The 26,245-nt window shown below is 42.7% G+C and overlaps 1 protein-coding gene across 1 annotated transcript in view; it reads left to right on the top strand.

Moving 5' to 3' along the window:
- Gnai1 (G protein subunit alpha i1) overlaps positions 1 to 25,866 on the top strand; it is an 82,219-nt gene extending 56,353 nt beyond the window's left edge. The window contains exons 4-8 of the mRNA XM_032907058.1: positions 6,703 to 6,860; positions 8,692 to 8,820; positions 17,669 to 17,798; positions 19,274 to 19,427; positions 23,803 to 25,866. Of these exons, the coding sequence (XP_032762949.1) occupies positions 6,703 to 6,860; positions 8,692 to 8,820; positions 17,669 to 17,798; positions 19,274 to 19,427; positions 23,803 to 23,993 (762 nt within the window). The 3' untranslated portion in view covers positions 23,994 to 25,866. The remainder of the gene's footprint in view (positions 1 to 6,702; positions 6,861 to 8,691; positions 8,821 to 17,668; positions 17,799 to 19,273; positions 19,428 to 23,802) is intronic.
- The last annotated feature ends 379 nt before the right edge of the window (positions 25,867 to 26,245 follow it).

Genomic DNA, 26,245 nt, shown 5'->3' with positions numbered 1-26,245 from the left:
TGTGGGACTGAGCACACGGTAGGCCCTGGTCTCACGTTATGACAGTGGGCTGGTCTGCAGTAACATGCCCAGAATGAGGACAGCCAGGAAGCACGATTTTATGGGTTCGTAGCAATTGGCAGAGAATATATTTACTAAAATAGCTTGAAAATTATGATTTCTATGTCACCGAGCTTTATTTTTCTATTAGGATTTGGCAGCACATCCAAAGCCAAGACTTGTTTCTCATTCTTTGGAAGCTACCTTGTACTGTGAAGAAGCCCAGAGCTCCAGTCTACTGGTGCTCTTTCCTGACCTGCCTCACCTTGCCCCTAGGAGATGGTCATTTCTCTCTTCGGACACTTTGAGTGTTTTCAGCTGCTTGTTAGTTGGTTTATCTCTATCTGCCTGACTTGCAGGATTGGTGTTATGGAATATTTAGCAATTCTCTTTGGCAGCAGTCTGAGTATGTGTTTTCTTCTTACTTGAGGCAGCCAGAGTTAAGGGAACGTTCTGATCTGTGGTTAGTGAGTCTTAGCTCAATATAACGTGAATTCTTTCCCTTGAATGGCATTCCATACCATTACTGTCTATGTTTTTATTATCTGCTTGTGGCCTGGGTTTGCTTACCCGCTGGGGTCTTTCTGTTTTAATTTCCTGCTTGCTGCTTTATAAATGCACATGCATTCGGCTTTTGTCCCAGTAGTAGTTTTTCTTATATTTTGTTTATTATCCTTCACCTTATTTTAGGTATTTTTCTTTATTAAAATTCCCTATGCTGTTGTTGTCATTATGTTTAAATTTTGAACATCTTCAGTCAGTAAAAGATTTAACAGATATTTATGCTACTTTAAAGGTCAGTACTTGAACCTTCGTTTGTTCTGTAGCCTCTGAAATATTCCACCGGATGAACTTAATCAGCCATATCCGTACCTCCCAGTGTATACCTTATCACCCATCAGTGTTTTCGGAATAACCACATCCTTCCGTACTGATTTATCTTACTGCTCTGATCATATAAGTTTACGTTGGTATTTTTATCCACTTGGCTTGTATTAAATCCAGACTGTTCTACATACTGTAGGTTTTTAATAGCTGGTAATTTCTGTTCTTTCCAAATCTCATTTCTTCAAAATGTCCCCAGGCGTTTACACCTGCTGGGCCCGCTAGAGGAGCATCTGAGGCCTTTACAGTAGTATTCCACTTGACGTTAGCGGAGAGAGGTGAGGCCTTTACAGTAGTATTCCACTTGACGTTAGCGGAGAGAGGTGAGGAGCCCTTGGTTTTATTTTGTCCACATCCTGAGAGATAGTGATGCAAACAGCACAGTGACACTGAGCTTTGAAGTGTCATGTGTGCCTCCAGTGCCATGTGTGCCTCCAGTGCCATGTGTGCCTCCAGTGCCATGTGTGCCTCCAGTGCCATGTGTGCCTCCAGTGCCATGTGTGCCTCCAGTGCCATGTGTCCCTCCAGTGTCATGTGTCCCTCCAGTGTCATGTGTGCCTCCAGTGCCATGTATCCCTCCAGTGTCATGTGTGCCTCCAGTGCATGTGTCATGTGTCCCTCCAGTGCCATGTATCCCTCCAGTGTCATGTGTGCCTCCAGTGCCATGTGTCCCTCCAATGTCATGTGTCCCTCCAGCGTAGACTACTTCACTGCCTCAGGTCACCTTCGATTGTCATGTGTTTCTGTGTCTCTCTGGACTTTTCATTGCCCCAACGAGAAACATAAATGTCAGTATTTTTTATTTTCATTAACTTTAACACATATGTATTATTATAAACATATGTAAAGTTACATTTTTGATAATGCAACTACCAGTAATTTCTTAATACTGTGACGCTTATGATTCCTGATCAATTCACTGAAATTTAGTAAACGTTTTTTACAACCTCCAATGCAGTTAAAACTCACCTAGACTATTTTTACTTTTAGGCTTTACCCTCCGTCCCGTAAATAATATTACGGGGAAAGAAACTTGACTATTGCCTTGCCTCAAGTCATGTTTGCTTTTGATTATAGAGAAAGCGTGCTACAGTTTCTTGCTTGCTTACTGATTTATCTACTGTTCTTACTTACTCACTTTACATCCTGGTCACACCTCCCCCAGGCCTCCCCCATTCCCCTCCCCCTCTCATCTCAGCAGGTGGGGGCTCCTCGGGTTTCTACCCCCTGCACCCCAGCACTCAAGTCTCTGTGAGGATAGGAGCTTCCTCTCTCACTGAGGCCAGACAAGGCAGCCCAGGTAGAAGAACATGCCCCACACAGGGGCAACAGCTTTTGGGAGAGCCTCTGTCCCAGTTATTCAGGACCCACAGGAAGACCAAGCTGCACGTCTGCTACATATATGCAGGGAGGCTTAGGTCCACCCTGTGTGTGTTCTTTGGTTGGTGGTTCAGCCTCTGACAGCCCCAGGGATCCAAGTTAGGTGACTGTTGGTCTTCCTGTGGAGTTCATATCCCGTTAGGGGCTGCAATCCTTCCTCCTATTCTTCCATAAGAGACTCCAAGCTCCATCCAATGTTTGGCTGTTAGGTGATGCTCAGCTGCTGGGTAGGGTCTCTTAGCATAGCCGTGCTAGACTCCTGTCTGCAAGCATAATATAGTTTCATTAATAGTGTTAGGGGTTGGTACTTATCGACTGGCTGTTTCCTCAGTCTCTGCTCCCTCTCCAGTCTCTGCATTTCTTATAATGATAAGTTTTGGGTCAGAAGTTTTGTGGGTGAGTTGTTGTCCCTATTGCTTCACCAGGGTTCCTGCCCAGCCTCCAAATAATGTGAGTCACAGCTAAGGACACCCCATCGATTCTTGGGCGGCTCTCCTATCCCAGGTCTCCATCTCTGCCTGGAGAAGCCCTTTACTTCTATCAAATTTCATTCTTCTTAAAGCAAGCCTTCGTCATCTAAGGTTGCCATTGAGCCACAGAGTGGCAAACCCACAAAATTTCTTTCTTTCCCAGTTAAAGTTCTTGAGAACTTCGTTGCCATATACCTAAATAGTGCCGGATCTGTAGGAATGTGGTAGGTTTAACACAACAGTAACCATCATTATATGTGATTTCCAGAAACGTATATCAGTCCTCGTAACAGAAAATTATCCTTACAGCTTCAGTTCAGAGGTGTCACTATTTTTATTCTAGTTTTCCCTCTTGTTTACCTTGCGTTTCAGAAGAGCCTTTTGATGCTTCCTATGCAAAGAATACTTTCATCTGGAAGTTGTTTCTTCTGTGTCCTGATTAGTTATCTAGCTGTTGCTTTAAAAGCCTCCCCTGGGGTTCTCACATTTTAGATTGCTTTGACTATTAAAAAGTGTTTGTGCTTTTAGATTGAATCCTGATGCACTGGGCCCTGAAGATGCACTGTTTCTGCTCTGTGCCCAACAGAAAGTATACTCTTTCTTGCCTTTGAAATCCCGAACATTGCAAAAGCCTGCCGTCCTGTTCCTTCAATATCTTCCCCATCCTGGCCTCTGAACCGTGTGTGTGTGTGTGTGTGTGTGTGTGTGTGTGTGTGTGTGTGTGTGTGTGTGTGTGTGTATGCATGCATGTATGTATATATAAGTGTGCATGTATATGTATATTGTGTATGTGTATATGTGTATGTATGTATTTATAATGTATGTATGTACGTATGGTCTGTGAACCACATGGTGCTTACAGAGAGGTTTTGGTAGTAGGTAGGCTGGAGATTGAAATAAGTCTAACTTTGAGCCAAGCCCTCTAGCCCTTTGCATTTAACACCGTGGTGTGCATCCTGTAAACCATTTCACTAACCACAGCCCACTCCTGTCTTGCATGGTCTCTGTCCCTTTCACCTTTACTGTTATATGTTTCTGTTGACATTTCTAGATGCTTTCAAGGAGTTTTGTGTTTGAAACTTTTTGCAAAGTCCTACAGTTTTAACTTTTAGACAAGAAGAGCTTACTGATTGTTGATTTAATGATTTATATGCCTGGGTGACTGGCCATCATATTTGAGACAAGTTGCCTTGTGTTGTTTAAAACACAAAGTGAGATAGGAAGCTTTCTATAATGCTTTATGCTCAAATTTATTACTTCAGTCTCATCGGTAGATGATTAGATGACGGCTAAATGTCCAGCAGTAACCGGGAGGTAAATATTCCCATCTGGTTTTCCTGTGGCAGGGTTTCACTGTGATTGACGCTGACTTTGCATTCACTGTGTAGCCCAGGCTGGCCTAGAACTTGAGATGAGCCAATGTCAGGCTCCCAGGCATCCTGAGTACCAGGATTACAGCTGTACAGTATCACACTGTGCCAAGTTTCCAGTTAATTCCAGTTAATTTACATTTTGTGAGGAAGAGACTCTTTTAAAGTCAATTTTACTGTAGAGTTTTGAGGTTTATAATTCGATGTTATATGAGATCTACGGGATAGCAATATAGTTACTACAATAATTCAAATTAACATGTCCATCTTCTCATACTTTACATTTTTGAGTTAGGAAAGTGGCTAAAATAAACTTAATTACTATAAAAAGTCAACTGTGATTAGTTTTGGTGTCCGGCATTAGTTCCGTGCAATCATTTCGGCCTGTCCTTTGGTTTCTTTCTTCTGAACCAGACTTCCTGCTTCTCTGTCCACTTCCCCTGCTCCAGGTTGGCATTGTTTAGTTTTCTCTCTGTGCAAGTTTGACCAATATTTCATGGTAATCAGGAGGACATTGTGCTAAGTCAAATAAGGCAGACACAGAGAGAAAAAGGTCACATGGTCTCTCTCTTACGTGTGCAGTCTAAAAAAGGAACAGATATGTGAATGCCTTGGGAACTGCAGTTTATAAATACAGCATCCAAAATTCCTTCTGTGTTTTCTTTGGGGTGTGCTCCAGGACATCAGGAAAGAAAAGGGTCTGTTCAGGTGACCCAGAATGGAGGGTCTTCATCTCTTCTGCCAAAAACTTTACTAAAAGCGACAAAAGGTTACACGACAAAGTACATTTTTAAAACACTACTTAGGTATTCTTTTAAACGAAATTATGTTTTCTGTGTGTTTAGTAAATAAAAATGGCAGGTGTGAGAGTGTGTGTGTGTGTGTGTGTGTGTGAGAGAGAGAGAGAGAGAGAGAGTGTGTGTGTGTGTGTGAGTGAGTGTGTGTGTGTGTGTGTGTGTGTGTGTGTGTGTGTGTGTGTGTGTGTATGTGTGAGGTAGGTGACCTTATTGCTGGAACTAGGCTAATCGTGCTAAGAGTGGCCACAGCCCATGGTACGCTGGTTTGCTAAGGATTCGCACGTGTTGCTGGCTTGCATGTATCTCTCTTGTGGTTTACTAAAGAGGGAAACATATGCTTGAATAATGCGTTCCCATGCTGAGAGACTTAATTAGTTTCCATGAGGAGTTCCAGCTGAAAAGAAAATGTTTCACGAATTAGCAGCAGGATGAATTCATACCATCAATTGGTCCGCTCTGCCAGCATGCCCTGGGACACTTCTCTGCTGCATACTCCGCCATATTTTCATCAGTCTGTAACACTCCACTACAGTACACCGTTAGCCCAGGAGTGGCAGGCAGGTAGTCCAAGAACACTCAGCAAACACCACAATCCAAAGATGATCAAGCTTATTTATAGCATGGCTTCCAAGTGGGATCCTGCCCTCCTGTAATCTCAGCACTCGGCACTGAGGCAGGAGGATCACAGGTTCAAGGCTAGCCTGGGATGTGTAGTAAAAACCTATTTTAAAAACCCAAAAGGTATATTTACATGCAATCTCCATGTGTACTTCAAATACTTTCTAGATTATTGTTAAAAAATAGTCTGATCAGAGCATAGTAGAGTTTATTCAGTACTGTACATAGAATAACAAAATGATAAATACTTCTGTACCTCTCCAGTGCATTCTTAACTATTTGGATCCCTTCAACCTGAAGATCAGAGAACCGGCTGTAGTTTGGAAGGACACCCCTGGGGAATAATAATGGCTTATCCCCCACCATACATCTCAAGCTACAAAGTGCCTTATGGCACCTTGGTTTTGTTGGCTTTGCTTTAGATCATTTCTACCTAGGGTCTCCACTATGCTTCCAGGATGGTGATTGCTACCCACATTCAGATCTGAGAGCTTACACATGTGTCTGGTCTTAGTCAGGATTATGCTAACCCACACCCCAGACATTGAAGCCTCTACATGAATAAGGCGTACAGGAAGTAGAAGCTCCTTCCACCAGATTCCTGCTTCCTATTTGTAAAAGCAGGGTTATGGAAGACAAGATAACCAGTCGAGAGGTTCTTCTTTTGTTTCACTTAGACGTCAGTGACTGAATGTGGTGGATCACTTGTGGTTCACTAACTGTTAGCCCTTCATCACTGAAGCAGAGCCGAACTAACCTCATATATAGTTGTCTTTTGTTTAGAAATGTGTGTGTGTGTGTGTGTGTGTGTGTGTGTGTGTGTGTGTGTGTGTGTGTGTTGTCCCTTACATTCACTGTGGGTATATCTACTCCAAAGCTGTTCTGATTTCCTCCACTGTATCTGGTTAGCAAACACTTCCTCACTGATTATTAATACATACACATATATGTTATTATACCTATAATATCTGAGCATATATTTGAATATACTCATATATGCACACATGTACATACACATTGCATAGATCAGTTTTTCAAGCAGTGCTTTAGAGAAAGAAAATCTGTGTCACTTCTATAAAAACCGTGCAGGAGTTTCTGCTTACCTCTTCATCAGTACCATCTCTCATCTCGTGAAATGTGCAGGATGATGCTCGCCAACTCTTCGTGCTTGCTGGGGCCGCAGAGGAAGGCTTTATGACCGCGGAGCTCGCCGGCGTCATAAAGAGACTGTGGAAGGACAGCGGTGTGCAAGCCTGCTTCAACAGATCCCGGGAGTACCAGCTGAACGATTCCGCAGCGTAGTAAGTAGCCACAGGTTCAGAACTCAACTATCATGAAGATCACACCAGACCCAGTTCCGTCTCCCGGCCACTCGTGCAGGAGAATCGCCTGGCACATTCTTATACTACTCAGGCTTTGAGTGTCAGTATCTGAGTGCTGTCTCTGTCTTATTCACGTGTTTGTGATAGCAATGCTGTTATTAACCCATGTTTTCAAAAAGCCTCGTGCATATGTCATTGCTGATTGGAAGATTACAGAGTAGGGCTATCCCTGTCTTGAGTATGCTAGCAATAATGTCACTGGAATCCAAAAGCCCTCTGCATTCTTCAGAGCGCGTGTGGAGCTCGGATGCTCTTGCTGCACCTGCTTCTGCCGAGTTTTCATTGCCTTGGAAAGGGTCGTGTAAATGTCATCCTGAGGCTTGAGCCCTCAACCATCACTTCTCCTCATCACCATGGCCATCCACGAGGCTCAACAGTCATTACCATTCACTGTGAAGAGAAGCTTCTCTGATTAAGGTTCAGAGTAGCTGCTGCCTCTGAGGAGACACACATACATATTTAGAAAGGACCTTGATTGTGAGGATGATGTCTTGAGTAGGATTTGGAATCATTAACTGCCAATAAAAAGCTGATGGCCTGTTAGCCAGAGACAGGAAGTGGAAGGTGGGAGTTCTGGTTGAGAGACTGGAACTCTGGGAGATAGTCTGGAGGATGATTCGCCTCCTGGACTCTGAGGAGAAGTTAGGATGTATGAAACTGATGAGAGGAAACCAGCCATGTGACAGACATACAATAAAATAAAAGGGTTTTTGAAGCTATGAGCTGGTCAGGGAACACGCCTAGATTATGGCCTACACGTTTTTAAACTCTAAGCTTCTGAGTTGTTATCTGGGAATGGGGATGCATGTGAAACAGCCCACAGTTACACTTGATGTAATCAATTTAATAACTATACTTGGGCACCTGCAACTTCCCAAGACAAAGGTTTTTAACTGGATTTCTAACTGGAGCAAGTCTCAAATCAACTCAGATGGCAGTTGGTTGCGTCGATGGTGGTGGTACCACCAGTGAAAGATGGGACCGTCCTGCCAGGCAGCTGGGACTCCTGATTCATAGGGTTCACAACACCAGCGATGCCTTTTTTCTCCCAGGAGCCTGTGTAGCGCTTTCTGTGACTTGAATGCTAGCCAGCAAGGAAGGAACTGGTGTAGCTTGCTTTTTCTATGTCTTAAGGTGAAGTGTGTAGGGACAAAACCCCCCTTAACAGCAGGGTCTTGTCTGCTCACTGTGATGGACAAGTAAAGCCACTGACAAAAGCCTGCATTGTACTGGGGGCCTCTGGGCCTCCCTGATCAATGTTTGTAGAGCTGTGGAGTTAAAGAGCAGGAAGGTTTCCCTGTGTGAAACGTAAGGCTAGCAGGAAACAGCATTCTTCCAGCCGTTGGTGAGGGTTCTTGCTGCTGCATTCACATTTAATACCTGTGAAATCTTCAACAGGAGGGAGAGTGCAGACCCAAACATGGTGGCGAGGAAGAATTTTAAGGACTAAGCTCTGAGTACTCAGTTTAGACATTCTCTGCCCCTCTCCTTTGAATCACTGTGCCTAAAAAACAAAGCTTAAGGCACTTAAAGGTGCACTAAAGATTTTTGAATAACTATGCAACATGAAAGCTTAAACCCATTTTCTTTTATATGCTTATAAAAAACCCTTGAAGACTTTAGAACATTGCCTAATTAAAAAAAATTGTAGTTTTTGTTTTAAGTAACTTTTCTTGGCTCTTGTTCCGATTAACACTAAGTTTTTGTTTTTTTTTTTTTTTTTTTTTTTTTTTTTTTTTGTCATGTGCAGCTACCTGAATGACTTGGACAGAATAGCACAACCAAATTACATCCCAACCCAGCAGGATGTTCTCAGAACCAGAGTGAAAACGACAGGAATTGTGGAAACCCACTTTACTTTCAAAGATCTTCATTTTAAGTGAGTAACTTCTGAATGCATGGTTGCTAAGCTTGGTTGTGAGATGCATTGCCTTGAAACAAAAACGTTGAATCATCAAACCCTGTATCCAAAACCCAACCAACCAACCGACCAACCAAAATGATAACATTTTTACTTTTGAGAAAACCTTCTTCAGAAGAGTAGATGGAAGAATTTTATGGAAATGAGCCTGGACAACATTTTCAGAGGGATATATTAATTTTTATTTAAGACAAAATAACCAAGCAGGGCAGTGCTTTAATTACACCTTTAATTCTAGCACTCAGGAGGCAGAGGGAGGTGGGTCTCTGAGTTAGAGGCCTACCTGGTCTACACTGTGAGTTCCAGGACAGCCAGGACTCCATAGAGATACCCTGTATCCAAAACCCAACCGACTGACCAACCAACGAACCAACCAGCCGAAAAATAGACCAAGGCCTTTTGCCCGTTGTTTTTACTATTACTGAACTTCTGTAATATGTAGGTGTGTGTCTGATGAAGGTGTCTCTGTCTTTAGGTAAACTAGGGAGGCTTACATTTAGAATATATGCTTACTTGCAAAAATGTGTTTAAATAAAGGTGCCTTTGAATATCGTTATGCAAAATTTTATGGATCAAAGCGACACCGACAGTCTGATGCTGGCTGTGTTTGCCTTGGGCGTGTCGATTGGGGACATGCGAGGTGTGCAGAGCTGTGTGGAATGGAGCTATTGGGAGAAGAGGTGATGCTCCTTCCAAGTCCTCACTTGGAAAAAGCCAGTTTCAGGGGAAGGCAAGAAATCATCACGTAGACATTCATAAAACTACATTTCTTTTCCAGTAAATAATACTTTTCCAAAAAAGTGAGTGAGGAAGACCAGGATTGACTGACAGCCAAGTCTGAGTTTTAATTTGCCGAGTCATCCAGCCCTAAAACCTCCTTGACAGTCCCTTTCATCCAGTTTCCCCTTACAGATCACCTGCTGAGGACTTTTTGTGTTTATTTGCCATTCCCTGTGTCTCATTTCTCATTCTTGTGCTGGCTGAAAAGTTCCCTCAGCCAGATCTCCTGCACATACGCAGCAGGTTCATCGTTCTGCCCACCTGGCTCTCATTTCAGTAATGATGGTGGGGTCCAAAACCAGGAGGCTACGTATCTCATAGAAAGACGTATCCCTAGGGGAAACAGCTTGACCACAGAATGTTTTTTTCCTGAAACAAAAATGCATGTGTTTTCATAGAAATCCAAGACCACAGTGCAGTTTCCTGATGTTTAAAAATATATGTACATATTTAAAATCATCACTGTCACTCTTCTCTCCTTCATATTGTGTTTTTATATTTCGAAGCTCAATATAGGAAATTGTTTTACAAAAACCACGTCTTACGATTCAATTTCACTTAAAATGACACATTCCCCGAGTGTTAGTTTTGTATCCAGAAGAAAGGATCCTGCTTGTTAAAGCCTTTAGACAGCCTGTCAGGTCCCTCTGTCACAGAGACCTGGCAGGAGATTACTCAGACTATTAAATACCATGTTCCCTAGACCATGTAAATATCGGCTAATTAATAACCCCAGAGAAAGAATATATGGGTTATTATCATTTCTCTTGGTTCAGCAGGTGTGTGTGAGAGCACCTCTTCCAGCCCAGTCAGGTGTACTCTGCTGCTGCAGGGCATTCCAGACCCAGTGCCTCTGGGTATGCAGACCCCACTTGCAGTGTAGACGTTAGAGTAGAAAAGAAATCTATGCTATGCCTCTTCCCTTACGAGAGTTGTCCTAGAATCCATACCCCATGCTTTATTAAGATTTTTTTTTAATATTCTTTAAGAAACCACATCACTGCTTAATCTACTTATGACATATGTTCCTTCACAGGTTTCCTTTAGCGCTTTATGTGTGTGGTTTATAGAAATTTAAACTCCATGTGCCTAAAAACATATCCCCTTATCTATCTTTCCTTCTTTGCTATTGCCACTGTATTTGAAACACTGAAGGACAAAAAGGAAAGAAAGGCAAAACTATCAGCAACTGCTAGCTCACCTTCGGAGTCACTTGTCACCGTTGGCAGGAAATGGACTGGCTCATGCTGTCACCAAAATTATTTTATCTCTGTTTGCTTGTGAAAATTCTTGGTTCAAAAAAGTCATTCAAAAGAAAGCTTCACTATGAATCATGGGCTAGGCTGGGCTTCAACTAGCTATGATCCTCTGATGAAACAGAATTTCCAGAAGCAGTTTAAGTAAAGGTTTGTTTACTTCCTAATGAAGGCTCAGTTTTCCAAGCTAAGAGCTCAGTTACACATCTACAGCTCCGTCTTGGCCTGTATGTATCCACGTGTGTGCTCTTGTACGTGTGCCCGTGTGAGCATGTGTGTTTTAAGCGCAGCACATCGTCTAATGTCATTGTCACTGACTTATCAGCGATTCCCACTTTCCAAAGAATTCTAATTCTCTATAATCTCTTTCCCCTCAAGAAAGCAACCGTTTTCCTGTAAATCTAACTTTCACTTGTCAGATGTAAGCCATCTCGCCTGCTTACTGCAGGAGAACCTTTCTAGTTCTTTCTGAACTCTGCCTGGTTCACCTCAGCTGTTCTTGCTCAGACGCCTCTCCAAGCTGACTGATTCAGTCTGGCTTCCCTCAGCTTCTCTCTGAATTGCTCTGCGTGGACTCGCACTAACTCTGGCTACTTGTTGTAATCTCCTGGCTCCTTCTTATTCTCTGGCCACATCTGCCTCTGCTGCCCTGCACTGAGCTGCATGAACTCGCGAATGAACTCAACTCCAGTGCACTGTACGCACTCAACTAAACCGCTCAGAACTCAACTCCACTACACTGACTCAACTTCCAACTGAATCTCCCTGCCCTGCGCTTAAATAGCTGGACAAATCCTATCTCTGACTCACTCTAGCAAATCATCCTCTGATTGCCCCACAGTAAGACATCTTTGTTCGGGATTAAACTGTGTACTAAAGCCCAGTCTGTGTTTCCGCTGGACCACACTGTCGTCGGCATTACAGCCACATCACAGAAACTTAGAAGGTCTTTGAATCTCTCGCCAGGGCAGCCATGTTGCTAGATAAAAAATGCCCCTGTATTCCCCTGATATCTTTAATGAAGATATAGAATGCTTATCTGCAGTACTAATTTTATATAGTAAGTGTGGTTTTCAGTTTATTCTTAGGATTCTCACTGTATTCCTTCATTTTGTTCCTCGTGGTGGGTATATTTTTTCTTCTTTGCCATGCAGCCTTTTTTTTTATACTTGTAGGTTATCAAGTGATTATATGCAATGTCTGGTCTAGAAACATTCACTTGTTGCTCCATTTGTCTTAAAAATTTTCAATGATATTAAATTATAAAGTTGTTTATTATTTGAAGACTTCAAATCTATTTGCCGAACTGAAAGACATCTTAGAGCCTGATGTTTTAAGCCTGTTTTACTGAGTGTTTGTTTGTTTGATTGGGATCCAGGACTCACTGTGTAGACCAAGCTAGCCTCAAATCTATAGACACACCTTCCTGATACTCTTCAAGTTCTGGGTTAAAAGGTGTGTCCTCCACACCCAGGAGTTTACCTAGTTTTAGTGGCCATGCACCAAAGAAGACCTAAGTTGTTGTGTTTTGGTAAGGAAGTGTCTTACTGTTAGCCAGGGAGGTCAAAGGAAGAAGTGGAGTGCATTGCAGTTAGAACAGAAGGGATTTGGGTGTAGATTTCTATTAAGTTGCTTAACTATTCCAATGTTGCCCTCAATCAGAAGTTTAATAATAAAATGAATCCTTTCTTCCTCTTTTTAAAAGTTGTGTGAAGATAGAACTCCATTGGTGTGGCAGTTGACAAGGGCAAGAGTTGGCATATTATTTGATCTTAAGACAGCCTGGCCAGATGAAATCACATTAGATTTGGTTCTGTGAACTCACCCACATTTGCTATCAGAATATGCCTTCTGAGAGTTTTCTTTTCAAAGTTGTCGTTTTGACCTCAATATCTGCTTAAGTCAGTTGTCACCATGTTCTTCCCCGGAAGCGTTTCTTACTCCTTGTGTGAGATCCTTGAGGGAGACACAACATCACAGGATGCACCTAGTTTCCGTTATAATTTGATGACTTAGCGATATTTAGTCTAGAAATTTAGCCGAAGGTTCTCCTGGGTTTGAGTTTGCGAAATCACAACGATTGCTTATATGTGTTTCTAGCTTTGTTTTTTCTGTGTTGTGGGTAGAAATGTACTTACTATAATCTACTGAGAATCCTTTACTGTGCTAATCACTTACTAGAGCTCTGAATGCTTCAGGTTGTGAGGTTTTTTTTTTTTCATCTAATTTTAATTGCTAAGTGAAATATATTTCACATTTCTGTATGAATGAATTAACAAGTAGAAAATGAGCTATGAGGGAATCTATTACAATTTAAGGATCTATCTGTATGAATAGGCCTTTATGGTTAGGGTCTTTGTCTAATGGGTAAGCAGCTCTAGTTAGCAATTTCCAGGTAAAGATTTAATGTATTCTTTTTGTTACGTTACAAAATTAGCAGAGTTTAAGAAAACCTTCCACTCCTTTTCTATAATATAAATGTGTAATAGACTTGGGGACACAGTGTTCTTCTAATGAGCTTGGTATCCACATACAGTCAGCTAATTTTATACTAGTCAGGCTAGGGCTAGGTCACGTGGCTACTAGAAGACTTCAAAGGTTAAGTTACTTTATTTCAGGAAAACCTACATTCCCTTCAACTTCCAAAAATACCTTAGAAATTCAGATTGTCTCCAGTTGATACAAATTTACAACCTTTTCATATGAAGGAGAACAGATCTGTGTGGCGAATTTTGTGTGTGTGTGTGTGTGTGTGTGTGTGTGTGTGTGTGTGTGTGTGTAAATAGATACTCAGAATTTGAGAAACAATATATTAAAGAATTTCAAGGTTTCTGTGTAAATAATTATGATATTTCTGAGTACTCTGTGATTTATATGTCTTATGGAACATGAAGACAGTAGTAAGAACTAGTTATTTTGGTTATTATCCTCATTTAGCTCTTTAAATACTTACTAACTTTAAACACAATCTGGTCTCAACTGGTGCCGCTCATAAATTCACAGGTTCTTTCCAAGTACTAGTCCAAGACCGGTGACTTCAGCGTCTCATGGTTGTTCCTGATTTAGACAACTTGAGGATCACTGGCCGACATGTTTCAGTTTACGACCATCATTCATTTACAGTTTATAAGTTAAATATGGGGGAGGATTCTTCTGTACTCAAAGCACCCAACTGTCACATTAGAATGAAATCTCTTTGGCTTCGACATTCCCCTAATCTGGAAGGCAGTTCCAAATCTTAAACATCATAAAGTTGGCCTATTTCTTTTTTCGTTGTTAATTTTATTTTGGTACTTATCTGCTTTACATCCCAGTCACTGCCCCCCTCTTGGTTACCCCCTCACAAAATCCTTCCCCCATTTGCCCCTCCCCTTGAGTGTGTGGGGGCCCCTGGATATCCCCTAGCAACTTGGTCTCTTTAAGGCCAGGTGCTTCCTCTCCCATTGAGGCCAGAAAAAGCAGTCCAGCAAGTAGATCATATCCCATGAACAGGCAACAGCATTTGGGAAAGCTCGAATTCCAGTTGTCTGGGACCCACATGAAGGCCAAGCTATTTATCTGTTACATATGAGTGGGGAGGCCTAGACCATGTATGTTCTTTGGTTTGGTGGTTCAGTCTCTGAGCCCCAAGGGTCTAGGTTAGTTGACTCGGTTGGTCTTCATGTGGAGTTCTTATCTACTTCAGGACCCCAAATCATTCCTCATATTCTTCCATAAGAGTCCCCAAGGTCCATTCGATATTCGGCTATGAGTATCAGTCTGTGTCAGCTGCTAGGTGGAGCCTCTCAGCGGAGACAACATGCTCCTGTTTGCAAGCATAACAGAAAATCATTAATAGCATTAGGAATTGGTGCTTACCCGTGGGATGGGTCTTAAGTTGGGCCAGTTATTGGTTGACCATTCTCTCAGTCTCTGCCCCATCCCCTGACCCTGCATTTCTTGTAGACAGGATAAATTTGGGGTTGAAAGTTTTGTGGGTGGCTTCACCTCGGTTCCTGTCTGGCTACAGGAGGTGGCCTCTTCAGTTCCATATCCCCAGTGCTGTGAGTCACAGTTAAGGTTATCCCCATTGGTTCCTGGGTATCTCCCTTATCCCAGGTATTACTCTTGAAAAGTATTTAGTAGGCATAGTTTACTGGTTGAGTAGGATATATTTAGGAGCTTCTTTATTTATCACATGTTGGGGACATAAACAAGAGAGACAAGAGTATTTTCCTTTGAATTCTTCAGGTAGAAAGACATTTAAAAAGCAGATATTTAATTTTTAGATGGTAATGGCTATGACAAAAGATAGAATTTAGGGATAAATCATTGCTCAGGAATGTTTTCTCTTCCTAGGGCTGAGGTAACCAATTGAAAATAACTGGGTTTCATGAAAGTAGAAATCAGCCATGTTCCTGTTCTAGAGGGAAGAACTGAAATCAGCGTGCTAGAAGGCCACGCTCTCTCGGGGCTCTGGGGAAGGAAGTCCCTAACCTGTTTTTTAGTGTCCGATAGCTGTTGGCAATTTACAGCATAGCCTATGCCACCTCTACTGCCACGGGTTCTTCTTGCTTGTATGGGGAGAGGGACTCGGGACTCCATTTTGGCTTGGGTTCCATGCCTCGGTTTACTTTTCTGCTGTTGAGTTCCTATAAGCAGAGGAATTCGTTACTTACAGACTTCTGATGGTAGACAAGCAGCTCAGCCACGTCTGGCAGTCACAGCATCACCTTCTCTGCAGAGTACATCTTCCTCTTGCTTTTAGAACCCCTTAAAAGTATATTTCAGCTGCTTCCTGTTCTGTTCCTCACAGCATGTGCATACCCTGGGACCAAAGAATCGCCAGGGTTTTCCCTTTCCCCTAAGTCTGAAATAGAATGAGCCTCGCCGTTTGCATCTCAAGATAATCTTGCTGTGTCTTTTCCCGGGAAGTACTTCAGTACACCTCGCGATGCTACTCAGTGCCCAGTTACAGAAGCCCTCTTTGTTGGCTCTGCCTTTCGGGCTACTCCGTAGTCTACAGAGAATAGGGAATAGCTGTTTGTTTGCTGTCACTTGAACACGTGGCTGCTGAGGCTGGCAGCCCCCAGTCTGTAGAACCGGCTGTCAGGCTTAGCTAAAAGCTGTGCTAAGCCTATTTTCCCTCTTTGTCTTGAGAAACCCTAGTTTTGGTCCTGCTCCTGGTAGATTGGCAGGAGCCCGTGGACACCATTCAGGACAAGTCTTCATTGCTTCACATCAGCCTGCTGTAGGCATCAACTTCGTCCGTAACACAGAAGCACTGAGAAGTGATTATGTAACTTAGTTGGCAGATGGAGCACAGAGAAGGTGGAGAATGGGAAGGACTGGGCTGTTGGGACGAGTGGATGAGGGGCGCGTGCTGGGTGACAGAGCCTCCTTAAGGTTACAGTAAAACTGTTTATGAATTGTAGTCCTAGGCAGTTTAAGAAATGTTGATCTAATTAGGTCACTTTTCCCTTTGTTCTTTTTGATCCCTCCTAAAGCATGTCATGGGTTAACCACGGTGCTTTCTGTTCTCTTTCCAGCCTATCTGCTCTGATTTATGCTGCGGTAGGGTCATTTCATTATAGCATACTTTGGTGAACAGCTTCCCAACTCTACCATAATGACAGAAGTAACGGTCTTAGTGGACAAATTCAGCTTTGGTTTGTAGGCCACTACTGCTCTGCGGGGAATTAAATAGGAACGGTTTTAATTAGTGCGCCATCGAGATAAACGGGGCCTTTAAAAGTGTGCCAGTTTACGGAGTGTTCCATTAGACAAGTGGTTATTTCTAGGCCGTATAATGCAGTCTATGCAAATTTAAACTTTTGCTAACTTCGTAAACTCTTGCCAGGAACAAGAAGAAAAGGTCGCTGGCATTATGTTGCTTGACTGTGTCAGAACCTTGTACATTAGCCTCCCATTCTCCATAATTGTACCTTATATGAAAAATGAGGACTTTTATTCTAAATTTCAAGCCCCCTCCCCTTTCCATTTTACTCTGTGTAATCTACACAAAGCTCCTGGTCCCTTTCTAAATTACTTTCTTTCAGAACCACTTTCTTACCTGGAATTGCCTTTCCTTCCCTCCAGCATTTTGCTTTCTGCTTTAACAGAACTCCTTTCTTGTTTGGAATAGGGAAGTCCTGTTGTCTGTCTCTAATGCCCGAGACTGGCAAGTTGAGTGCCTTCCTTTGACCTCTGGCTTCCTCCGTTGCTTTGTGGGACTGTCAGTGTTGACAACAGTGGTATCCATTCATCTGTACTTGCTTTGAATGTCCCAAAGGCTTTCATATGTCTGTGCTTTGAAAAACTTAAAGTTTTCATTTATTATTATCATCTGTGTGTGTGTGTGTGTGTGTGCACGCACGCACGCACGCACGCACGCACGCACACACGCAGCACGCACGCACGCACGCACGCAAGACATCACACATACACACATTCCACAGAGTGCGTGTGGAAAGGATCCGGCATCCAGGCATTGGACTCATGCTGCTAGGCATCCTCTGGGCCATATGTGTTGCATATTGACAGTATTTTGGATTTTGCTTTACAGCTATTTTTGTAATTAAATGCTTAATACAAAATGGTTGATAAACATCTTCCCTTCTGAGAAAGTGAATTGGTAACATTTTTTCCTCCCACTTATGTCCCTTTTCTCCTCCTTCCCATCCCACAATCCCCAAGCTACGTAAACATTTGTCGTTATTGTTGTTGTTGTTGGCATTACAGAACGTTTGAACATTGAATGTGGTGTCAAGTCATAAGTTTCTCTCTTACAGAATGTTTGACGTGGGAGGCCAGAGATCAGAGCGGAAGAAGTGGATTCACTGCTTTGAAGGCGTGACTGCCATCATCTTCTGTGTGGCCCTGAGTGACTATGACCTGGTTCTTGCTGAGGATGAAGAAATGGCAAGTTGAAGCCGTTGCGGGGGTGTAGCATGAAGTGCCAAGAGCTGCAGACATTGCCAAGACCTTAGCTGAGAAACCTTGAGAAGTCAGTCCTTGCTCATGAAGGAAGTGTTTGAGAGTCCAGGTCCTTGTTCCTTGCTTCAGCCTCTCTGCTGCAGCACAGAGGGTACAGATCCTTAGAAGGCACTCGTGCCGCTTCTCCATCCAGATACCTGGCAATTTCCTGCATCTGCTCAAGGCTCATAGTTCCCCACGAGCTACTCTGTCAGCCTGTATTCTTTGTTATGTGTTATTCTTCTCTAGCTCTAGAAAGACCGCGTTCAAATAACATCCAATAAATGCACCGTTACTCTGGGGAAATATTTTCTTTAATTACGTTTAAAACTCTGGCATTTTGTACGTGTGGAAATTCTGGGCAGGTTTTAGGTTTTTCTAAACCAAGTTTATAGACAGTTGTTGGCCAGGTGGGGAAGTGGAGCATAACATATACATTTCTTTCTTTTCCTCACTGGAAGACACGCCCATGTCCTCTTTGAACAGAGAGCCGAAAGGGTAAAAAAAAAAAAAAAAAGAACCGACATCATCTTCTCTAATATCCATGGTGTTGAACTACTTGGATTTCAGCTTTCTCCATTTAATACATTACTCTGGAAGCTTCCGCCTAACTCTAAGCAAAGCTTAGGTGATGTGTGCAACAGCAACGTCTCCTCCATGTGTTCATGTGTGGCCATCCCTTGACTGTAACATCCTATAGAGGGAGGCTCTCAGGCATCAATCATAACACAGCGGGCACTGGGCCAGTGACGGTTGTGTGAGGTTGAAACGAGGTACCTGTTTAACGTCTGTATTGTGCTTGTCTAGAAATGACAAAAATGTATACTTCTGGAATGATCGTTAGCACTGGAAGAGAGATCCAACAAGACAGAAACCTCAACCACTGGGCCTGGCCACCTATCACCTGAGAGGTCCAATTAGAAGGTAGCTGGCCAGAGGAAGTAGAGAGGAATTCATTCATTACAGCCTTACTGGGAGAACAGGATATCAGTACCCTAGGCTGTTGTTGGATACTGAGAAGGGCAAAAGAAAAAGCAGGAAACATTGGGCATGCATCATTCCAGGGTCAGGGTCAAACTGTGGTCTGGTTGATCATTGACCCAGGCCTGGTTGGGCAGGGTCTCCCGGTGGCATCTAGAAAATTGTTGTTGCTCAGGGGGTTGGGGGCTGAGGGAAGAGCTCCCTTTTCATCAGGAGGTAATTGCTTTCACTCGGGGCCAGCCTCCCTTCCATCCCAGGGAGTAAACCTTTAAGGCTTTTTCTGCTTCAGTTTGAAATAAGGCAAAGGGACTCAGACAGAACAGGTTAGAGACAAAATTGGAGTTGAGACACCAGCAGGGACGTTCTTCAGAGTGTTCCGTGCTAAAACTGATCCTCAGAAACTTCACTGTTGGAGAAAGTGATTTTATTTTCTCTTACAGAACCGGATGCACGAAAGCATGAAGCTGTTCGATAGCATATGTAACAACAAGTGGTTTACGGACACATCCATCATCCTTTTCCTGAACAAGAAGGACCTCTTTGAAGAGAAAATCAAAAAGAGTCCCCTCACGATATGCTATCCAGAATATGCAGGTATTTGACTCTCTCAGAGTAACCTAGCACATCGTGTGTTTCTAAGTGAAATCACCCCCTAAGGCAAGATTTTCAGGTGTCGGCTTGAATGTATTAGCAAACTAATTCCTTCACCGTAGGCTGGGATATATTTCAAACTGCATTTGAGCGCAAATAATTCCTTAAGGTGTGGATGAGTCCTCTGAAAATCCCTTGTTTGCTTTGTGGAAAGGCTTGTAGTTGATTTCCAGAGACGTCTCCATGTCCCTATGAATTTAAAAACTGACTTGTGCACGCAGTAACCAGATCACAGACTGGATGAACAAGATAGATAAGATCCGAGTCTGTTCACCATCTTCTCTCAGACACATGCATGCTACTAAACACCTGATAAACAATAGCAGCCACCCTGCTTCTGAGAGGGCGCATGAATATTACTGCAGGAAGACAAGTGGGAGGGGCCACTGAGGCAGCCATTTCCTCCACGGTGTCAGGGAACATGATAGGAAATCCAGGCCTTGATAATGAGACTCTCATAGACTGTGTACCACTGTGAATAACGGCCTAGCTTTTACACAATTAGGTCTGTGATCTCGAACAAAGCAGATGCTTTATGTTCCAAGGCCTCGTCTATAAAATTAGGAACGGGGTTAAAACCTTGGTCTTAATGCGGTTTAGTTCCTTGGCGCACATTACAAGCTGATCCTGAAAGCGAGTCTGGGGTTCACACCTGTGGGCCCCAGACTTGGTGGGTGAGTAGGAAAATCCGCACTTCAAGGCCATCCTGGTCTATGCAGTGAGTCTAAAGACAGATCATGGTGTATGAGAACTTGTTTCCAGAACAAAAAGTGAACACCAGGACCAGAGCTTTCTACCCACTCACACCCTTCCAATACTCATATACAAGCAATGTAAATTGGTTTACACACACACACACACACACACACACACACACACACACACACTGTCTCTTTAAAATATAAGACTTCCACTGGTTTGTGTGAACTCTAAATCTAAATATTCTTAACCTTTACCTCAGTCTGTTTGGAAAAGCAAAAAATTCTCCAGAGCTTCTCAAAATGGAAGTTGAAGTTGAGTCAGTGCTGCTCTGAACTGGTTGTTGGTGGGCACTGAGTGAGTGCTCTTTCCCAGCTGAGGCTGAACAGCCTGTTGGTGTTGGTTTGGCTGAGAACAAGAGCTTAGTGTAGACAGTGTCCATATTGAGACCCCAGTGCACCACACATCTGCACACAGACATGCACCAGGCGAGCTGCGTTTAATTAGGGTCTCGGTCAAAGCAGAAAGAGCTTGTTCCGTGGTAAACACAAGACGGTTACATAATTGTTTGCTATCCCAAGTGCTAAGATTATAATTGCAAAGCGGCACGGCACTACTTGCTCTGAGAATCGGTTCAATTGCTTCTTGCATCACCATGAGCTGTTAGTTTATGGATGAACCCTGTGTAGCCCCCACCTGCTTTGGTGTATCCTGCCTCTGTCCACTGACTGGCAGATCACCTCTTTGTCCTTTATTGGGAGTTGCCATTTCACCAGAGTTCATCTCTAGTCCTCTCATGGTCATATTTGCTGCGATGTTGTGTTGTCAGTCCCTGGGATCCTTCTGCAGCTCCTGGCTTCTATTTTCAGCTGCTTCTGGAGCGTGGTTTTTAGCACCGATGCATAAGCAAAGCTAATCTCTCCTTATCCTTCGACTGCCTTGTAAACTTTCCAGTTTTGAAATTGCCTTCACCCGATCAGATATCCCTTCAGGAAAGTTCACATGGGAGACAATACCTATTTCCCCAGCATGCGTGTGCACACACTGAAACACACACATATGACACACACACACACACACACACACACACACACACACACACGCTTTGTCCTTGTTCAGACTGAAAATCAGATCAAAGACTGTGTCCAGCAGTTTACCCATGTTTTTGGTAGCCCCTGGGGTACAGTAATTTAGTTACCCAGAATGTGCATTGCGTATGAGCTGTGTACCCAGTTTAAATTACTTCACCCAAGCACCTTTGTAATTAATTTAGGAGTTATATTCTAATTGCTTTCTTAACCCAACAAGACGCAGTTCATTACATGCAAATTTTAGAGTACCAAAGGATTTGAGTTTGAAAAGTTAATATTACATACAACAATCACTCAGGGATTATGGTTCTGTTAATTCATGCTGTCCTGGCACACTAAATGCAGCTTCTCTCTGGGCCTTGTCATGTGGCATTTACCATGCACCACATGGCATTTTTATGCGTGGTGGTGTGATAACAGTGGATGCGGTTGGGAGGATGGAGTCATTGCATTCTGTTTCAGGATGCGTGATGCTGAAAACAAATGGAGAGACGGCAAAACGCGCAACAAAACACATAATGAAACTGAAGCACTATTTGTATCATCTATTGGAGGGTTTTAAGTATTACAGAGCCTGTCTGGATTTGGTTAGTTAGGGCATGTTCCCAGAGCACCACTGTGATTGGATGTGGAAAGGGCAGACATCCCGGATGGTAGTGGACAGCAGAGAAGCAGTACTGCAGAAGACAGTGGCACTTTGTGTGACGAGTTGTCATGGTAAACTCTGAGAACCCCTGGTGGAACAGAGCACTTCAGAGCAGAAGCAGAGAGCACAGAGAATCCTGAAAGGCACATGAGTAATTTGCGTTATTACAAAGGAGGAACTTAATAGATTTCGTTCTGTTATATGCCTTGTCATATTTTCTAACAATATCAAGTGCACAGATACACAGTTAGCTCTAGTATGAGGCATGTTTAGAAAAACCACAATCAAATGCAGAGTTGTGGGGTCTAGCTCTGATCCATACATCTACAAATTAGCCCCTGCATCTAAGGCTCAGGGAGTCATGTGGAAGAGGAGGCAGAACGACTGTGCGAGCCGGAAGATTAGAGTTCAGTGTGAGACTGTGTCTCCTAATGATGTCAGAAGCTACATACAGAGTCTCACCAACATGGCTGCCTAGGCATGAGCTAAAGAAAGACACCAGTAGATGTGCCAGAGTGGATGGGGGAAAGGCCAAGGGGCCTCAACCCTACACGAAGAACTACAGGCAAATCAGGGATGTGAGTGCAGAAACTTCTCAGGGACGAGAGCACCAATTGGCTATCTGATACCATGATCAGCCCTGACGATACGCAGATCAGCAGGCTCAAACAGACTGAGCAGGTTGTATTATTTATGAACAGATGCATACATGGAACAGCAGTCAATGAAAAAGGATGTGAGTTTGAAGTGAACAAGGAAGGATGTATGGTAGGTGCTCAGAGGCAGGGAAGGAAATGAAAACTGAAGTGATTCTGTTATAATCTTGAAAAAAAGTTTACAAAAAGAAATGGGAGGGAAAATGAACACACAAACAGCTCAAAGTAGGTATGTACAGCCTCGGTCCAGAAACTGAGCTTTCCAGCACCCCAGAAGTCCTTCCACCCCCTTGCAGGCTCAGCTAATTCAGCCCCTCCCTTTCTCCCTGAAAAATGATCATTATAGAGGCTCATTTCCTTTTGATTGTTTGGCAAGCAACACTGGGTCACATATGGTATGTATGTGTTTATGTTTGGCTCCTGGGGTCCAGCAGAGAATTCAGTTCTTATTTCTGAACGGCAACTAATGATTTGATTCTCCCAGATTTCACATGTCGGTGATGGCACGTGAACTTTCAAGGTATTTCCCAACATTGAAGGCTATGCTCGGCTAGGATTCTTTGTGACCCTTTGACCATAGCACAGTTCTCAGGCCTGCACCTAAGCACTGGTCTCTGGGTCAGACAGAATGTGTCTGTATTTATCTGGCAACCCATTCCTGAATTGCTCTTATTCAGAGCCAGTCTCTAGCCTCCCCCCCTCCCCCAACTAAAAGCAGGAGGACCCTCCCCCCATTTTTCTTTTCCAGTGACTTCATAGCCCTTAACTATATTCCCGACATGAACAAAAATGTCCATAAAAGGATAATTAGTGAGTAACAGGAAGGAGGAGAGGGCAGCATTTGGCTGGCATTGTTGATTTGCCCTCTAGGTTAGCACAATACCAGTGAGCTAACCTTAGGGTTAGGTGGCTCGAATTCTCCAGCTTAGCGATGTGGAAGGGAGAGGGTGGTAAATAAGGATGTCTGACTCTTCAAGATTTAAACAGAAATGGAGCAAACATAGACTGACATGCCACGGTCTTTAAGTTCAAAGATGACTGGTAAAGATTAGTTTATGTATTGTGTTTTCACTTGGAAAAAAAGAGATCCTTTTGTTCCAGAAGGGAGAGGATGGTTGCGGAGTCCCTTGTATTTTATATGCAGAAAACTGGCCTGCATTTTAAAGTGTCATTTACTTAATCCTAGACAAGTTTAAGTTCTTGCAAACTTCTTTGTCCCATCTCAGGCTCAAACACATATGAAGAGGCGGCTGCGTATATCCAGTGTCAGTTTGAAGACCTCAATAAAAGGAAGGACACAAAGGAAATTTACACCCACTTCACGTGCGCCACGGATACGAAGAATGTGCAGTTTGTGTTCGATGCTGTAACGGACGTCATCATAAAGAATAACCTAAAAGACTGTGGTCTCTTCTAAGCTCTGCAGTGGGGTAGTAAAAATGCATTTTCAAACCAGACGAGTACTTATATATGGATCTCTCTAGACTAGAGTCTCCCAGCAACAGAGAATGTAGTGTACAGCAAATGCATCCTGGACCTGACCAGAGTTCTGACCAAAGTTGTTCTGTATCGTGTCTTTATCTGAACGTAATAGAAGGACCTTTCTCGAAGGCGAAAGATGGTCCTGGAGTGTGAGAGGGAGGGTTGATGTTGAAGCTGGGGCTCTAGTGTACTGATGATTTCTGTGTAAGTGTAAATATGCAAATGTAAGATGTATTTATAACTTCTGATTTCCCACGTTATGTTTAGGTTGTAAGAGTGGCAACTTATGGTCCTAGTGCGATGGCTTTGGGAAAACATAACTGTTAAGTACCTTGTATGGAATGACAGATTGGTTCTGTGTTTGGCAGTTTTGATCAGCTTTATTTATGTTCGTGCCCCTAAATTTTAGGCACCATAATTAACATTAGGAAATGTCACCCCCCTTACCTTGATTCTATGTTTACTTATACTCATAAAATGTTATTTGTATAAACGTTGCACAGACTATTTTAATACCATGATTTGTCCTCTAAAGTTTCTGTTTCATGGGGATGATCTTACAGAGGTTGCTGCACCTGCCTTTGGATCAGTCATTTACGCATTGAGAGCATTAGGATTTATACAGAGTGCATGACGTGCCGATTCTACTTTACATTTGTTTTAAGAAACTAAAATTGCAGATCTTTGAGGACACAGGATCTCAGACTTAAAAACCTTTCCGTCTTAAATTCACTACTTTGAACTGGATCTTAGTATCTGGCTGGTATTTCTGCATTGCCTTGGAGTGATGCCAAATTAATTTTATACACAATAACCACTGTTTTATTTATAATGACGTTTAGGTGAGTGATGAGAGCATTTTTTGAGTAAAAGATTTTTAGTATTATGTGAATTTTGAGACATTGATTTGTGTATTTTTTTTTTGACAAAGCCCTTGTATTTGAGCACACATGATACTTCCTTGTCTAGGAGAAGACCAGAAAACATGATATTGCTGATATTATACAAGCTTTTGATTCATAGGGAACTAGTTTGAGGTTCATTACTTTATGTCAAAAATGACTTCTTTTGCATTAGGCATTCGAATTCCTTCCACTTGCTCGAATTTCTATTCTTTTAAAGCTACAGTATGATTTCTGACATTAAGTGGACAATTATTGTTAGAAATTAAATAATAGTATTTAGCAAGATCAGTGAGTGTATGTGGGCTTAACTAGGTGTTACGTAACAGCTACATACTGAACTTTGTTAGTGCCATTTTCAAAGAATCATTTACAGTGTGCGTGTGCCCTTGTTTCAGCAAGCTGAATAGCATCCCCCAGCTCCTTCCCCCTTTTAACTCATCTACAACATCGAGTCTTTCCATAAGCTTTGCTGGTGCGTAGTTGCTCACTTGAGTTAGAAGTTGCTGGTTCCTTAGAGTCTCCCCGCTGACGTTTGTGCATATGTAAGTGTATGGAGAACCGTAAACTACATCCACGCCTGTTTACTTTGGGCACATTTGTTCTCTTCTTTGTAATGTAAAGAAATTCAAAGTTACCCAAATTCCTTCAGTGTTAGTCTAGATTATTTTCTGTGCCTTTCACAAAAGATCCATTTCCATTCATTGACTAATGGAAGACCTGTCAGACCCACCTTGTCAAGCTGTGTATGAAATTCAAGTATACTCTGGATACATTTGAGTGATGAAAAATAGGGTTTGAAAGCCACAAAGAAGCACATATTGGTGACCATCATTGGTGAATCCCTGAACTCTGTGTAACTGTGCTACTAATACACCCCAATAAATTTAAATTTTTAAAATTTTACAAACCTGTTGACTGAATTCATTTTGTATTAGAATATAGGCGTAGCATGTAAAAACTCCCTTCTTTGTTTCCAGTACTCTCTCATTTTAGCTTTATCTATCTGAGAAGCTCCAGTTTGCCCTGAGTGTTCTTATAGAGTATGATTTCAAATTTAAATGTCCCGCCTGTCATCCCCTATGGGAATTCATCTCACAGCTCACTGTACCCATAGAATCACAAAGAACTGGGGTCCTACATTAGAAGAGGCTTGTGGTGGTCTGGCCCTTCTTGCTTTCTTTAATGCTTGGCTGAGGCAATGAGTAGATTCATTTGTGCCCTTTTACTTCCAGCAGGATGCCTTGCCACAGAGCTAAAGCTGTGGAATCAGTTGATCAGACTG

Source organism: Rattus rattus, chromosome 6 (genome assembly GCF_011064425.1).
Source record: "Rattus rattus isolate New Zealand chromosome 6, Rrattus_CSIRO_v1, whole genome shotgun sequence".
Taxonomy (NCBI): domain Eukaryota; kingdom Metazoa; phylum Chordata; class Mammalia; order Rodentia; family Muridae; genus Rattus; species Rattus rattus.
Note: the sequence above shows the minus strand (reverse complement) of the source record. Positions and strands in the feature narration are given on the sequence as shown.